Genomic DNA, 18,372 nt, shown 5'->3' with positions numbered 1-18,372 from the left:
ATTCATATTCATATAATTCTATTTAAGTACTAAATTTTCAAATTAATTAACACAAATGAAAATTTATATAAATTCATACTTATTCAGAAATTAAAAAACTACTTTATCCAACTATTTTTTAGATTAATTGCGTATATATATTTTTGACGCGTTCATAAGGAATCTACTTCTGATTTGCTTTCAAAACATTTAAAACGTAAATCACTAAGATGTATGTTTATATACGATGATACTATATACTATACTATATACTAAATATTACATACTATAACAATTACTATGTATTATTACAATCTTGATTTTTGCTGTAAATATAATATAGAATTTTATATTTATGAGGTATATACTTATTTTTGACTCTCATTGTATATTACTTGACGAATAATCTTTTTTTAATATTTATAATAATAAGATAAGTTATTATATATTGAAACAAATGAAAATGGAAAAAAAAAATAAAACAGAATTGCTTGATGTAGCTCATCTTTATCATTTTTAACTTTTAAATATAATTATCGAATTGTTATAAAATAAGTGAAATCATGTAAGGAATATAATAAATAATTTGATTTATGAATAGATAATTTTAAAAATATATAATATATTTTTCATAATAATGAAATTCTTCAAAGAAATGTTTAAAATAAAAATTTATTATATCATACTAAATTTATTAACTAATATACTATCATCATGGCTAGGATATACTATAGGATATACTATAGGATATATTATATATTAACTAACTAAATTTATTATATCACATATTATCGTATATGATAATATGATTTCCACATATGGAGCAACGAGATAGATGAACGAAATTTTGTAAAAAAGCAAAAGTTATCGAGCTTATATAACATAAGCAAATATGTCGTAATATTTTAGTGATGAAAATTGATTATGAATAAAAAGTTTTATTATAATTTAATGACATTCCATCCACGTATATGATGTAATTGTATAATATTGTAAAATATTAAAATTTTCAAAGTTTTTTTCTATATGTGGACATTATATACATTAAATAATATTATTCTTGTAGTTTTTTTCAGAATATTTCAATATATTAATTAAATAATATACTGTTTTATAATGATAATTCATAAATCCAATAACAAAACATTTTGAAATTGATATACATTAATTATTTCGTTAAACAAGTTTTTGGTTAACTTTCCAGAATATTATGGCGAATATTACATGACCGAAACAAATATTATTATACACATAGTTCAGAAATTTTTCTAAATTATTACGAAATAAAAAACAAAACTAATATTTGAAATGAAAAAAATTGTTTATTTATTATTATTTATTATTATTTATTTCAAAAATTCTTGAAATTATTCCTTATGATGTTGCATAAAAATAAATTAAAAAGAAATTATATTTTTCAAAAATGTGAAAACATCCATCAACTGAAGATTTTTGAAATAATTTTAAATGATACATTTTCCTTTGCAAAAACTTAGTTACGATTTTGTTAATGAATTATTAATAAAAAACACTGGTCAATCATGAAATATATAGTTAATCCTAGCTATGATGATAGTATTCGTTAATATCGATCAAATATAAACAAGTTCAAACAACATATGTAGAAAGAGTATTGAAAATTATAGTTTATTCATTATTTGTGATATAATTCAAGGTAATTTTATTAATAAAAAAATATTTGTTATATTCAATATACTTTCGACATATATTGCTTAGATTTGTTTGTGTTCAATCGGCGGCATATATAATCAATGCTATCATCAATTTGACTACACATTTCATAATTAATCAGCATTTTTTTTGTTAATAATTCGTTAACAAAAGTAAAAAAAAAAAATGTTTTTGCAAAGAAAAATGTTGCTTAAAATTATTTTAGGAATCTCGAATTAATGAAGTTGTCACATTTTTGGAACATTCTTTTGTATAACTTTTCTCTAATTATATAAATAATTGATCTTTTATTAGACTAAAGAAATAACTTTTGAACTCTGAAAATTCTTTTTTTTATTTTTTATGATTTAGGAATTACAATTTAAAACTGAAAAATAGTTGAATTTTTATGGATCAATTTTGTTTAAAATAAATTTGACAATAAAAAAAAATTACATAATATATATTTCTATGTACACTATATATTTTAAAGTTTTAAAGTTTTTAAAGTTTTAAAATTTTTTGAATTTGGATATTTTTTCCAGAATTATATCTTTAACAACATTTATTAATAATATTAAAATCAGTAAACAGATAATTTTTAAATACGTTGTTTAAATTTTGTTATTTTATTCTTTAAATCATTTTTCTAATACAAAAACTTCAAAAATATTTTTATTTAACTTTCAACAATAAATAAAAAATATAAATAAAAAATTTGAAAAGATATAATAAAGATGTCAATTTGAAATTTTTTCTATGTTTCTGCAATAATATTACTTCTGCAAATTTTTAGATCTGTCGGAAATATCTTGTTCTGTATCGTTGAATAGTATGATTAAATATTTTATTTCTTTTTTCTTTAGCATTTTTATTATTATAAAATCATATTGATGTCTTGTTATTTTTTAATTTTTTATAATAGCATATATTTCTTCTTTTTTTATTATTTTATGATTTTTTTAATTTTTATATATATAAATTAGTAATTAAACTATCGTTTAATGGAATTTTCAGTCCATTTTTGAAAATTTTTATAATTTTTTATAATTTTTTAGATATAAGAATTGCTTTTGAATCTTTTTATACATTTTCATAGCTAATAATTTATCTATCTCTATCATTTCTACATTGTTCAAATTTTTAATGTAATTATTAAAGTTAGCGTTTATATTTTGAATTTTCTTTTTAATTTTTATACATCTTTTAGATATTTTACAATTTCTGTTATTGTTAATGAATTTTTTATAGTTTGTTCAATCCGTAATATTATTCGTGGATATAGATTATATATATTTGTATTTGTTATAATGTTTTAATTAAATTCAAAGATCGTAAAAAAAAGATTTAAGGACAAATAAAATAATTCTTTCGCTGTGATAGATTAATGTTAGCAATTGCAATATCTAATAAATTAAATGTTTTATTGCTCATAGGCCAATATGTTATAAGTTTTCCAGAATAGAATATTTTTGATTGATTTTTAATTATTGTATATCATCTTTAGAATTATGGTCCTAAAGTTTCAATGACTGTATTTCACATTGAAATCACTCAATATTACAAATTTCATATTAATTAATTCGAAGAATTTTTCGTATTCTTTCTCTTTTATCGTTTATGTAGTGGATAATAAATAAACTGATAAAATATTTATACTATACAAATATTTAATTTAACATTTTAGTAATTTACATTGATAGTAATCTTGTATATTTTTTCTGTTTGATATAATTTTATTTATAAATATTTAAATATTTTCTTGATATAAATAATCATTCATTCTATTCCTCTTCCACTTGGATATAAAGTATCGTAATATTTATAGTTTGAAATTTTTAGATATGATTTATTCATCTCATGCGTTTCTACAAAAACAATAATATTTATATGTTTATAACTTAATAGCTATTTTTATTCTATTGCATTATTTTCTGTAACATTGAGATTTGTTAATAAATTTAACATAACTAATATTTAGTTGGTTAGATTTTTTATTAATTTTTCCAATTTTTCTGTGTTGTTTATATGTTTGTTTATTTATTTAAATGTTTAATTTGTATTTAATTTTATAACTTCATAGATTTTGTTATTATTGTTATATATTGAGTTGGCTTGTTTTAGTATTATTTATTTGCTCGATTTCGGAATTTGGAATAATTTTAGAATTCTAATTGTTAAAAATAATCTTTTTCTGTATTATTTATTAAAAATAATCTCTTTTTTTTTGTTTTTATAGTGCAAACTTTGTAATTAGCAAAATGATTTTTTCCGAAATTGAAGCATACGATATTTTCTATTATTCGAAAGATGTAAACTTGCATATTTAATGCATATTGGAGATTTGTTGTAATAATTTTTATGACTATAATTTTGATGCATTGTGTTATATCTTTATTCTTTTTCAGAAATTCAATTTTTGTTAATGCGTTATATATAGTTATTATGTTATAAACTTCCTTATTATTGGTTTTTTCTATTAAAAATATTAATAACGGATTTATGAAATCTTTTAGTAAGATTAATAATGCTACTTGTATTCTTTTTTTCTGTAAGATTAATATTAATATTAATATTAATATTAATATTCTATGTTTAATTTCGAATATATAAATCTTTTAATACAATTTCAAATTTTCTTTCAATTTTTAGTTGATATCTGTAATAATCTTTTTTTTTCCTGAGAATTTTAATAAATATATACATCTGAAAAAAATATTTTTAATTTGATTTATTTATTTTTTTGTTGTAGAAATTAGAGTTTATTATAATATTTAAATGTTTCTAACAATTATTCGAATTTATATTTATAACTTGAATAAATTAGGAAAAAACTTAGGAATTTCAATAAATTTAATGATCTCAATTTTCATTTCTTAGTTCAAGTTCTGCAATATTGTATGTTTATTAGATAATTGTGAATCACCTAACTATGTTATTTTTTCATATTATTTTATAATTTTGATCATTATGATTTAATCATCATGTTTTTTTTTTCTAAATTAATTGCAAGTTTTCTTTTCTCTATTTAATGTATTTTCCATTAATCTCCATTTTTTTCCATTTCTGTTTCTGAGTTATAATTGAAATTTGAGTAGCTCATTTTTATAATTTTGAGATTAATTTTTTTCTCCTTTCTAATAGCTATTGTTTTGCATTTTTAATACACAGGATATGGTTTAATTTCCAGAAAATATCAAAATGTTAAACAGATTTTATCAGTATTATTTCAAAATGTCACTTGTTATTTTAATTATTATCAATTTTGTTGTGTTTACATTCAATTGATATCTTTACCTATTGATGTTTAAGATGAAAATAAGTTTTATATTTGAAACATTTCAATAAAATTTCAATAAATATTAAAAAAATTAAAATAAAAAATTAAAATTAAAATATAATAAAGAATATTTTTAATGGCGATTTTGGTACAAGTACAAACAACTTTTTTTACAATTATTCATAATAAGAAATATAATTAATAAAATTATGATATAACTATTATATAATATAAGAAACGTTGTACATGCCAACATACACAGATTAAATGTATGATTAAAATGTATAAAAATCAATCTTTTCTCAAAATTCTATAAAAGAATTATTTGAACTATAATATTAATAAGTAATATCAATAAAATTATATTTCGCTATAAAAAAAAATAAAAATATTCTTTTATTCTTTCTTTAAATCATTTTAAAATTGTAGCATATAATAAATATTAGAAATAGTCACAATTTTATATCTTATATTTTATATTAATATAAAAATATTAAAATATTAAAATATTTTTAATATTTTTGTATCGAAAATAATAATTTTATTAATAAAATAAAATATTAAGATTAATTTTTTTAAATAAAAAAAAGAAAAAAATTTTTACGTTAAATAATTGCAGAGTTAAAAATTCTTTTATAGAAATAGTTTCTATGAAAATTTATAAAAATCGTGAATTTAAAAATCTATTTTTAATTTTAAAATAATGAATTAAATATTTTTCATTTTCATATGAGCTGTAATATATTTAATTTTAATAAAATCTCCGACATTGTGATAGAAAGTAATTGATTTAGCATGAAATAGTTCGAAATATAATTTTAAACAATATATATATACAAAATAAGAGACAAATTTTTTGTAAATGAATTAATATATACTATTTGTATATTCTCGGACAAAATGATACATTTTATATTTTTCGATATTAATGCAATCAAAATTTTAAATATATATCTATATCCTTTCCTTAATAATAAAAAAAAAACAAACAATAAAAAGGAATAATAAAAAAGAACAACATTTCAAAGACAATATTTTTTTTTATAAATATTATCGTTTATATGAAAAATGAATCGGATAAAATAATAGCAAATGAAAAAATAGATTCAGCATACGAAAAATATGTCAAAAAACATTCTCAAATAAAAAAAAATTCATTAATTATCTCGTAATAGCATGTGTTATTATTTTTCGCATAAATGAATAAAATTTACGAAAGAAAATATTTGTGTTTGATCTTCTTCTATTATTAAAAAAAAAATAAATATTTTATATCAATATATATTTAAAATTCTGACAAATTACATTAATATTAAAAATATTAAAAATCATAGAATATACTACCCGGAAATATATTATCAAAAACAATTGATACAAAGATTGAAAATTGTTTCAATCTTATGTATATATAGAATGTATATAATTTATTTAAATCTTATGTATATATAGCACAATAACTTATACATATATATGTTAATATTCATATATTTTTGGAATATTGATTCTAAAGGCTAAAATAAATACGATTAATAATAATAATATAAAAAATATCATTACATATAAATAATTTAAATTTAAGTTAGATATGTAATATAGAAATAAAATGAAAATAATTTCATTCTATTTTTGTTTTATCTAAACCAAATTTAATTCTTATATAAAATTTTTCTTTTATTTCCAATTAATTTTTCAAAAATTAATTTTTCAAAAGTTATTATTTATTTAAATATATTAAATATGTACTAAATAAAAATTCTATATATAATTCTATATAATATCAAATGGAGGATAAAATAATTTTAGCGCTTTTCGATTTTTTTTAAATATAATCTTATAATAATACAAAATAAAAAAAAATATAAAAAAATATAAAACATAAAAAATGCTGAATTATAAGGATTGATTTCCCATCTAAAAATAAAAATAATATTATTGTATTCAGTAATATTACAAAGTAATATTTAAATATATAAAAAATATATTATTTCATATATAATTTATTATATTCTATATACATATAAAACTAACATATTTATTAAATTTATTTAAAAAAATTAAAAATTTTAATTACATGAATTAAAGCAAAAAAGATTTATGCCTCAAAATGTTAAAAAATGAGATTTTTATTAGTTCTAGTTATTATTCCATGATTTTTCTTCATTAAAACTTCATTAACTTCATAAAATTTTTAAAAAAAAATTCAAAACTTTAAAGATTTATAGTTATCAAAAGAAAATATCCAATCAATATATCAATATGTTCTACAATTAATTTTTTCGACTCAAATGAAGTGCAAATTTTTAGTGTTTATTCACATCTGGTTATTATTCAAATATAAATATTTTATATAAGACCTTGATAATGGTTTTTACTTTATTCGCATTTATGAAATCATTTTTTTTAATATAATATAATAATAATGTTATTAATATTATATATTATAATATAATATATAATATATTATATATAATATATAATATAATATTATTAATTATGTTAAATAACTTGAGTTAATATTATTCTAGATCAATTCTTTTTTATATATTCAATGTATTAAAAAACTCATTTGATATTAAATCGTTGATAATAAGAATAATTTCATATCGAAAGAATATAATTGTAAGATCTATATTGATTGGATATTTTTTACAAATTGTATATATGTTGTAAAAAAGAATATAATATGATATTATATAATATGTTATTAATTTTTTTGAAAATAAAAATAATATTTAGAAGATATATAAAGATTAAAATTCCTTTTTTAAATAAAATCATATATTTTTTAATAAATTAATCAATAAATAATTATTTCTTAAAAAAATTATTAAGCCATTTGTAATAAAAATTATTAAGAGATATTTTAATTTGAATTTTATAAAATTTATCCTATAATAAACAAGAAAAATAGGAACAAAAAAATATCATTTTATGTATTCTTTTTCTTTTATATAAGTTTCACTCTATATGTAAATGATGAATTGTTTTTTTGTGTATTTTAATTTTTAAATACAAGAAAGAGTTATCTACACGGTTATTATCTAATTATTATATAAATGCGATTTCATAAAAAATGATAAAATAAAAAGATATAACTTTCATATTACATTTATTATTTATTATACATGTATATTTAAAAAAAAATTTAAATGTAGATTACAAGAAAATAAAGATAAAGTAGAATAGAAGATAGATATAAAAATAAATAAAAATAAAATTTATATTATTTCAATCAATTATTATATATATATATATAATATATACTATATAATAATATATAGATATAATTTGATATAATTTCTATTTTATTATTATAAAAATTGCAAAAATTATATATATTATTATCATTTAAATAAATTTTTTATCTAATAAAAATAGATTTCTTATGTATAAAAAGATAAATTATAATTATATATTTTCAAAATTGTTTATTTTTTATAAAAATTTTAAATATATTAATTTGTATATATAAAATAATATAAGTACAATTTTTAATAATTTAAAAATTTAATGAAATGTCTTCAAAACATCTCTGCAAAATATTAATAGAGCAATTTATGAATCCATTGTTGATCTGATTTCAAAAAATAATATAACGAAGATTGGATTCGTCTTATATTTCATTCTTTAATAGCTGGTGCCCTAAATCGATAATTCTTACTTAAAGAAGTATAAAATCCCGGTCAATGTCATTCTATGTAATGTATCTTATTATATAAATCTTTTTATTGATTCAAAACTGTTTTTCAGTGATAAACTCGCTGAATTTTAATTTTATTGATTATAATAGAATTGATCAAATGTTTTTGACATAAGATAATTTCTAATATAAAATTGATTTGATTTTAAATTATATAATGTGAAAATGATCATAAATTATAAATTAAAATAGTAAGTAATTACTTTTTAATATATTTAATATATTATGTATTTTATATATTTTATATATTAATATTTTATATATTTAATATAAGTTATTAATTATATATTAAATATATGATACAATAGTAATAGTAATATTATTCTATTAAAGAATTTTAAATTTTAATCTAAAAAATATATATATAATTATATATAATTTGATATTCTGCTTATTTTTATTAAAATTAAACGATTATTAAGTTCCTGTTGTCTTTTGTTTTTACTAATAATATAATTATTTAATTACTTTTTATACTATTTTTATTAGCATTTTATTAGTATTAAATTATTTTTATTAATAAAAATTAATTTATAATTATTAAAGAAAAAATCATATTATTAAAGATTAATAAAGATATTATTGAAAATAGATTTACATTATTAAAAATTATTAAAATATGACAAGAAACAAAGGAACATTGGAAAAAGTTATAATATATATATAATCAAAAATAAAATAGAAAAGATTTTTATGTATAAAAGGAAGAAATTATGATTATTATTTAATATAAAAAAAATTTATTAAATTTTTAGATTTTTGGATAATTTTGTTTATGTATGTATAATATTATTTATGTAATAATATTTGTTTTATATTTTACAGAACATCAGGATGTGAGAACTAATAGATATAGCTTGCCCCCAAAAAATTCGATTGATATCGGTGCATCGAACGCCATACATAATAACATTGCAAAGAGTAATTCTAGGTACATAGATTATTATTTATAATACTTAATATAATTAGAAAATTTATAGATATTATAGATATTATGTTAATACTATAAATGAAGAATATTTTAAGTTAATATCTTATATTAAATAATAAATTTTATGATTCTCTAAATATTTTTAATACAATACAATTATTATTATTTTAAATTTAATTATTTAATTATTTAATTAAATTTAAATTATTTTAAAAAATCAGATCGATAATTTCTTGATTTCAGTTTGAATGGTGTTTCTTACTCTTCCTCTATTTCACGCACTTCATTTGGTAGATATGCTGCAGCACGACCGCCTTGTTCCATGGCCAATGTAAGTACGATATAAAAAATCGATAATTGTCAAAATTATATATCATATAATTCTTTAATTTAATTTATAATAAAATATAAAATAAGTTAAAAACACATATATATCTTTTTCATTAAATATGGATACATATAAATTAAATATTTTATATTAATTTATTAAGATTAATATTTAAAATAATTTTAAATAACCTCAGATAAATTATAATATTTTATTTAATAATATTTTTATAAATATAATTTGCCAATTGCTAATACAAAATATTAATAAGTAGATTTTTTTCAAATGAACAGTTAGTTTTAAAAAAATAATGATTGAACATTTTTTATTTACAATATTTTATCTTCTAATAATTAAAATAAATATATATAAGTAAAAAATATTATATTTATATTATTACATTTAAATATTATATATAAACATTTTTTATGTTTCATAGCTGTTCATAGTAAATTTTAATCGATTTTTTAATCGATATTAAATTTTTTAAACAAATAGTTCAAATTTATTTCAATATTATAACTTTTAATTATTACTGTATATAATTAACTTCATTTTTTTAAATTAAATATCTGAAAAATTTTCTCGTAATAAATGCGTTTTTTAATATTTATAATAATACTGTTTATAATTAAGGATAGAATACGAATTATTTTAAATTTGTAAAATGGCAAAAAATTCGAATCATTTTGAATATAATTTGAATTCCCAAAATTTCCGAAAGTTTTTTGTATGAATCTTAAAAAATTCGAAAGTTTTGTCTCATTTTTATTATTTACTTTTTAGTTTTATTCGTTTTTGAGAATTAATCAATGTCTAGAATGGGAATTATATAATTCTGACTCAAATCTACCTAATATTGAAAAATATATAATTAAGAGATAAATAATTCTTTAAAATTTTTAGACTTAAGAATAAAAATAAAAATTAAGAGATTAAAATTTACTTGATATATAATATGCATTTGGAGTAATTAGAAGTATTTCAAATTTCATCATTATTCACAATATAGTATACACATATATATTATATACACATATACATATAAGATTAATATATTCGTGAAATATCTTGTAAGATTTTTTCATCTCTGTCATTGTTTAATCTATTTTTATATTTTTTAGACATAAATTTAAATTGTTTATAACTTAATAAATGAGTTTTAATCGATATTTTTGCGTACTAATTTTTTTCTTGGTCTCTAGATATAATCAATTCTTCAAAGATATTCTATAAATATCATATATTATAATTAAGAACACATAATTATTTGATTCTAGATAATCCATAATACTACCATGCTTGGTTCATCTGCCGAGCGTACTGGGTAAGTAAAATAAAAAAATAATTATTTAAATAGTTGAATGATTCTATAAAAATTGGATTTAATTCATATATTAATTAATGATTAATTTCTTTTTATCTACGTGCAGAAGTCCTCATGGACATCTAATTTTACAATTTTAATTAGTTTTTCAGTATTCAGATAATTCTAGATGAATAATAACACTATTTTAAACTATGTCGATGATTTAAATATGCAGTAATTAATAACGATATATTAGATTTATAATATTTATTAAACACTGAATTTATTATATATATATTTATTATATGAATTTATTATATATAGGTATTCAAAGATTTAAAAGCATTATTCTCATAAAAGATAAATATTAGAAAAAAATGTTAAAATAAAAAGTTTTTTTGTTTTCTAAGCTGTAATAATATATCTCAATTTTTTTATATTTTCAATATTTTTCGAGAAATGAAAATGATTTTTAATGTTTTTATTTTTTAAATGTTGCAAAATTTATGAAACCATATGTCAAAACAAATTTACTTATATGTATGATTATAATCTTTAAAATTATATGATTTTTTTTATATGATTTATGACTTAATTTATGAGAAAAATGCTAGTTAATAAATTTTTAAATATTCTTTGTATATTTATTATTGACTAATTTTAAATATCTTAAAATTTCGATGAAAAGATAATGCATTATCTATTGTCTTTCTTGTATATCTCATATATATTTATATATTTATATTAATATGTGTGTATATATATATAAACAAATAATAAACCATACATTAGCTGTTCATCAAGATTTTGAAATATTCAAAATTGATCGTTAAAAGATTAAAAAAAACATAAATAACACAATAATATATAACATAATATAATATATAAACAGCTTCACTATTTTTACATTTTTACATTGAATATATTATTCCTTGCCAGCACACATTTAATCGAACATTATATGTATATTTCTTAAACTTTTTCCTTACTTAAATTTTTAAATATTGACTTGAAGTTTAATTTGAACATCATTTTTTTTTATAGATACAAATACACACACGCGCGCGCGCATACACACACACACACACACACACACACGCGCGCGCGCGCACACACGCACAACAATTTGATTATATTTTTTTTTATTAATTAGAAAATTTTTATGTTGTGTATTTTTTATTTTAATATTTATTTAATTACAAAAAAATTAATTTGTTTTTATATAAAAGAATATAGAAAATTATAACAGACTATGGTATAATATTAATATTGATTTTGTTCATTATAAATTGTAAATATTTCATAATTTCATAAAACATAGAATGAAAATTCTTTATAGAAATCTAAAGAAATTATAGAAATTGAAATATTAAAATAATGATAGTATATAAGGTAGATAAAAATTATAATATTTTTGAAAATGTAAAAAATTCTACAAAGGATTTTCAATATTTAATTCTTAAATAAAATGGTTATCATTTACTGTTATTCTATTATTTTATTTTTGAGATATAGATATAGTTAATTTGCTAAACACGTATTTTTTGTTAGATTAATTTGCGTATGTATATATTTATATTTATTTATTATAATATGTATTAAATAATCATTCGCATCTGTGTAGATGATTAAAGTGTGTTCATTAAATATGCTGCATGGACTTTATATTTATTTCCTTTTCATTGACAGATATTAAGCGATTCCACTCCTATGAAAAAGACCAGTTCAATATTCCCAAAATCCTCTGCACAATGGCAACATGTTCCTTTTATTCTTATTTTCAGAGTAAGTAATTTTTTTCACTTCGCTTGCAAAAGTTTTAATCCATGATGCATGATGTTTTATTTTATTTTATTTTTTATTTTTGTTAAGAAATATTTATTATTTTATTTGAATTATACAAAATGTTCCATATAATGCTTAATAAATTGTTTCTTCGAAAATATGAATATTTTTTTATAAATTGAATGATATATAAAAACCAATTATTAATAAAAAAAATTTTGGGAATAAATCTCAATGCATTTTAAAAAGCAATCTTTTATTTTTTAAAATTAATTTTTTATTAGTATTCAATCTAATAATACTTATTTGACAAATTTTTTTTTTTATTTTACATAAATTATATTAAAGAATACTCTATATACATAAATATAGAAAAGAAATTTACTATATAGAAAATAGATCAAAACAAACATAAAAGTTAAAATGTTATTAATTGTTAAATATTATTAATATAATTATTATTATTTAATAATAATTAAAAAATAAATATAATAATAAAAAATAATATTTACATTTCACTTGAAAAAAAATAACCGATATTTTTTCCATTTTTTGAGATTTATTTTTAAAATTTTTATTAATTGAATCTTATATAACTTTTAATTTGCAAAAAAATTATGTAAATGAAACTATATTAATATTGAAGAAAACAATTTGAAACATTTAATATGGAACATTTTATATGAAGATAAAATGACAATTTATTTAAAAAAAGAAAATATTTTATTCAATTACTTCAGTTTACATTAAAAAAAATCTATTCTAATATTTTCTAATATTTTTTACTTATTAAATATCTACTATTAATTATAAAATGTCTATATATATTTAAAAAAAGCATGTAAAAAAAAAAGAAAATATTTTATTCATTTTAAATATTAAAAAAATATTATATTTTAATATTTTCAAATATTTATTTATTAATATTTACTATTAATAAGATTTATATTTATTTCGATTTAATATAATTATAATAATATAATTTGATAATATATAGATGTATTATACAAATAATTATAATTATATGCATTTTATCATTACTATAAACATGACATTTTCATGGAAAGTTATTTTTTCAGTGAAAAATCGAGCACTTTGGCTACAATACAACTGAAACCAGAACGACCACGGTCACTGAGTCTTTATTCGGAAGAAGAACAGAAGCAACGTACAAATGAATTGTCAACAGTACCAACACCTGCTTTACCTGATTATCAAGCAAGTCCTCTAGTTACAATTTTACGGGAAACAGAGAAAACTGAAAAAAATGTGAAATCTTCGCCTTCATGTAGCCAAGAAGTAGCTGGCAATCAACATAGTCGATTAGATTTAAAATTCTATCATTCCCCTTTATGGTAAATAATAAAATTGCGACAATGTTAGAATTATATTAAAAATTATACGTTTGTATGTGCAATAAGATTATAAAGCTTCACTTCTCAGAATAAAATATCAGCGAAAAAAAAATTTTTAAGTTTGATGAAAACTGAAAAAATATAGCACTTAAGATAAATACATTATTAATGAAATTTATATAAAAAAAAAAAGTAAAAAGAAATATAGATCATAGTTAATAAAAAAGATTTTTTTTTATATCAATCAATCACAAAATTATTATTGATTATTGTTAATTTATATATAACATTGTACTAAATAAAAAATAAAGAAATTTTCTAATATTTGATTATTTTTATTTAATTAATTTTATAATTTAAAAAGTTTTTAATTAAAATTTTATAATTTAAAATTTAATCATAAAAGTTATACTTTTTAAAAATGATATTTTATATCTGTGATGATGATCATTTTTTGTATTTTTTCGAATTTCAATTGTAGATTTAATGTTATATTAAGAAAAAAAAATAAAAAAATATTATTTATATATTTTACTTTTCTTATTTTGTGATCTATTATCTATTTTTATTTTTCAGAATACAATATAAAAATAAAATAAAATAATAAAAATAATAATTATTGTTATTTTTATTATTGTTATTAAAAAATACAATAAAAAAACAAAATAAAATTATAATTCACGATTAATTTTATTATTTATAAAATATGATATTGTTTGTAAATTTTACAAACTTCAAATTAAAATATGTCCTAAATTAATAATTTTTAAACATACAGTGAATGTTACTTAAAACCGTACATCATTATGCATACTAAATTTATATTTGCAAAATATTATTATAGTATGTTTAAGATTTTGGAAACAAATTTATTAATGTATTAATTATTAATTATTAATATATTAATTATTTAATGACTTTAAATTATCTTATTTATTATAAATAAAATTTTTAAATTGAAAATAATGACAATAATGTAACTACGACATAATGAAGTTAGTAAATAATGTACAGAAATTACCCATCATTAAAAATTATACAAGTTGATATAATTGAAAAAAATCGAAGAAAAAAACCATATTTTTTTCTAGTAATAAAATTCCTGTTCTTTTCAATATTATTAAAATGTTTTTTTAACTAAGTATTTATAATTTAAATTGAGTAAAAATAATAAAACAATAAAACATATAATTTGCAGAATTAATTATATATCATTAAAAAAATGAAAGAAGTTACAATAAAATTTCTAAAATAATTAATAAAAAAATAAATGTAATACAATTGGATATTTAAAAAAAACCATATTGCTAATGGTTTTCATATTTGTGTGAAATAATTATTAATAAATTATTAATAAATTAATTATTTAATAATATTATAATTGTGTTAAAAAACTCTGAGTTAATTTCTTTATTTACATGTATTGCAAAAAAATTCATTCATGACATCGAATTTTTATCAATAATAATTTTATGTCAAAAATATTGATTGCAATATTATAATTTATATTGATTAGGTATTTTTGGTTTTTTTTGATGAATGCTATAAATTTTTTAAATTTTTGAACTCTTTTCTCAGCATCTTTTTTTTAACATACTATAATCTTTAGTATTGCGATTAGTATTGTGTCATTGAAATTAATATGACTCTTCCAAATAAGAGATTCAGATGTATTAGTTAAACGTATAATCGGCTGAAATTGAATTTCAGTTAAAGAATTCTTTGGAATTAACAAAATATATGCAATATGAAAATAAAAAGTAAAAATTTAAAACAAAGAATATTAAAAAATATTTTTAATAAAATTTTTATAAAATGTTTATATATTTAGAATTTTAAATCAACTTTATCAATTTCATTATTGACAAAGCTTATTATCAATTATTATTATTATTATCATTTTCTTTTTTTTCTATAGATATAAATTAATACTTATATTTATAAAAATAAATATAACTAAAATTTAACTAATATTTAGTTTCTTTTTTTTTTATATTTTTTATACATATATTATTCTTCTTTTCTATATATCATACAAATTAAAAATCTAATATGCTTACTTCAAAAGACATATTAAATATATAAGATGTACAATTTACTAAATTTTATTCTTCTAATTATGCAAAATGTACAAATATTAAATTATAATATATATTAAATTTTTTTATTTTGTCCGGCATTATAATCTTTACATACCGCAATAAATCAAATATCAAGTACGAAATTGACTTCGATTATTTTGAAAAAAATAGTCAAAGTTGCTTTTTATAATTTTTTTATTTGAGACTAAAATGAAAACTTATATTAATTATATATATATTATATATATATATGCTGTTTCATTGAAATCATTTGATTAAAAATAAACAATCTAAAGAAATTAAAATTTGTTTTTTATAAAAATTTTTAGAATTTAGATCGAAAATATTACAATTTTCATCATCTTTTATTGTTTGCAGTTCATAGCAATGTTAATAGATTTTGATACAATTTTTAGAACATATATATAATTGATAGAAGTTTATAAAATATATTAAAAATTTTCATTAAAAGCATAGATAAAAAAGTTAAAAAAAAAAAGATCCTTACTATTCGTTTCGCAAATCCAATCAATAGCAACTTTTTCAAAAATTTTTTACATCATCTAAATTTTTCTAACTTCTCCAAATAATCCAATTTTAAAGAACTTACCTATGTTTTAAAGAATATACTAACACTTTATAAAATTATTGTATATCTATAAGTTCGATTATATACAAATTAATTTTGATTTTGTATTATAACTATTTATAATTTGAAATAAAGATAAAAATATATTATATAGTTATCACGCTAGCGATATTAATCATATTCATTTAAAAAAAATTTATATATTGATAATTAATAACTTATTTCAATAAAATGATAATTAATTGCAATATTGTAAATATAATTACAAATTCTACATTCTCAGAAGATTCAAATAGTATATATACTGAATAAAAATCATTATTCATTGTTATTATTATCAATACTTTTTTAGATTAATATATTCATAAAAAAAAAAAAAAACAAGAAAAAAGAGAAGGAAAAATATACCGGAATTGAATATATTATATATCAAAGAATTCTATAATTGAATTTTTAAATTTCATTTTCTTGAAAAATAGTTTTTTAATTTTATATTTAATACGTAATATATTATTATAATATATTATTTTAATTTAATAGATTCTATATTTTCCTTATTTAAAATATAAATAAAATAGGTTACCTATCAGTTTATTATTATGCTACATAGAATTAACCAGTTTCATTTGTATTTAAAAAATTTAAATTTAATTTATTTGAAAACTTGAAAACTTGAAAAATTTAATTTATTTATTGAAATTTTCTAATTTCGTTATGATATTTGATTTTCTTTTTATTTCGAACTATAAATATAATTTTCTATCTCGATTTATAACAAATTTCCGATTTCATCTTATAAATTCATAAACTTTATCCTTTTATATATTTACCAAAAATAGATATTATAAAATATATGTGTATAATATAAAAAATGTTACTTTTACTTTTATATTGTAAATTATGAATACTTCTTATAAATATATCCCATTGTATTTAAATATATCTAAAAAATAAAAAAACTACATTTATTAAATTAATATATAAAGTAATACATACATATATATATATATATATATATACACATATATATGAATTTATATATGATTATATACATATATAATATGATTTTATGTTACAATAGAAATTTAATATTATAAATTTTTTTGAATTTTTTTTTACATATTTATAAACAAAGAAAAAATTTTATAAAATTTTTTATTGCAATAAATTAATATATATCATCAAACTATTTTGAAAATATCACAACAATCGTTTATAATTGAAGAAAAAAAAGAATGATATATAAAAAATTAGAAATATACTTTTTGATTTCGTGAAAATGCTTAAATTATTATAAAAAATTAAATAATAATGTTTGAAATCCATTTTTAATCTCATGTAATTTTTTTCCTATTATAAATAAT

At 16.6% G+C, this 18,372-nt stretch overlaps 1 protein-coding gene across 2 annotated transcripts in view; it reads left to right on the top strand.

The window, feature by feature from the left end:
- The window catches only part of LOC726664 (alpha-tubulin N-acetyltransferase), a 37,721-nt gene extending 23,225 nt beyond the window's left edge, over positions 1-14,496 (top strand). The window contains exons 5-8 of one of the 2 annotated variants that reach the window (XM_016917333.2): positions 9,456-9,561; positions 9,805-9,892; positions 11,170-11,216; positions 14,051-14,496. In XM_016917333.2, the coding sequence (XP_016772822.2) occupies positions 9,456-9,561; positions 9,805-9,892; positions 11,170-11,216; positions 14,051-14,342 (533 nt within the window). In that variant the 3' untranslated portion in view covers positions 14,343-14,496. The remainder of the gene's footprint in view (positions 1-9,455; positions 9,562-9,804; positions 9,893-11,169; positions 11,217-14,050) is intronic. The other variant, XM_001122385.5, reaches the window with a different exon arrangement.
- The last annotated feature ends 3,876 nt before the right edge of the window (positions 14,497-18,372 follow it).

The sequence above is a fragment of the Apis mellifera genome, linkage group LG7 (assembly GCF_003254395.2).
Source record: "Apis mellifera strain DH4 linkage group LG7, Amel_HAv3.1, whole genome shotgun sequence".
Classification (NCBI taxonomy): Eukaryota; Metazoa; Arthropoda; class Insecta; order Hymenoptera; family Apidae; genus Apis; species Apis mellifera.
The sequence above is the reverse complement of the archived record's forward strand: the minus strand, read 5'-3'. Positions and strand labels throughout refer to the sequence as shown.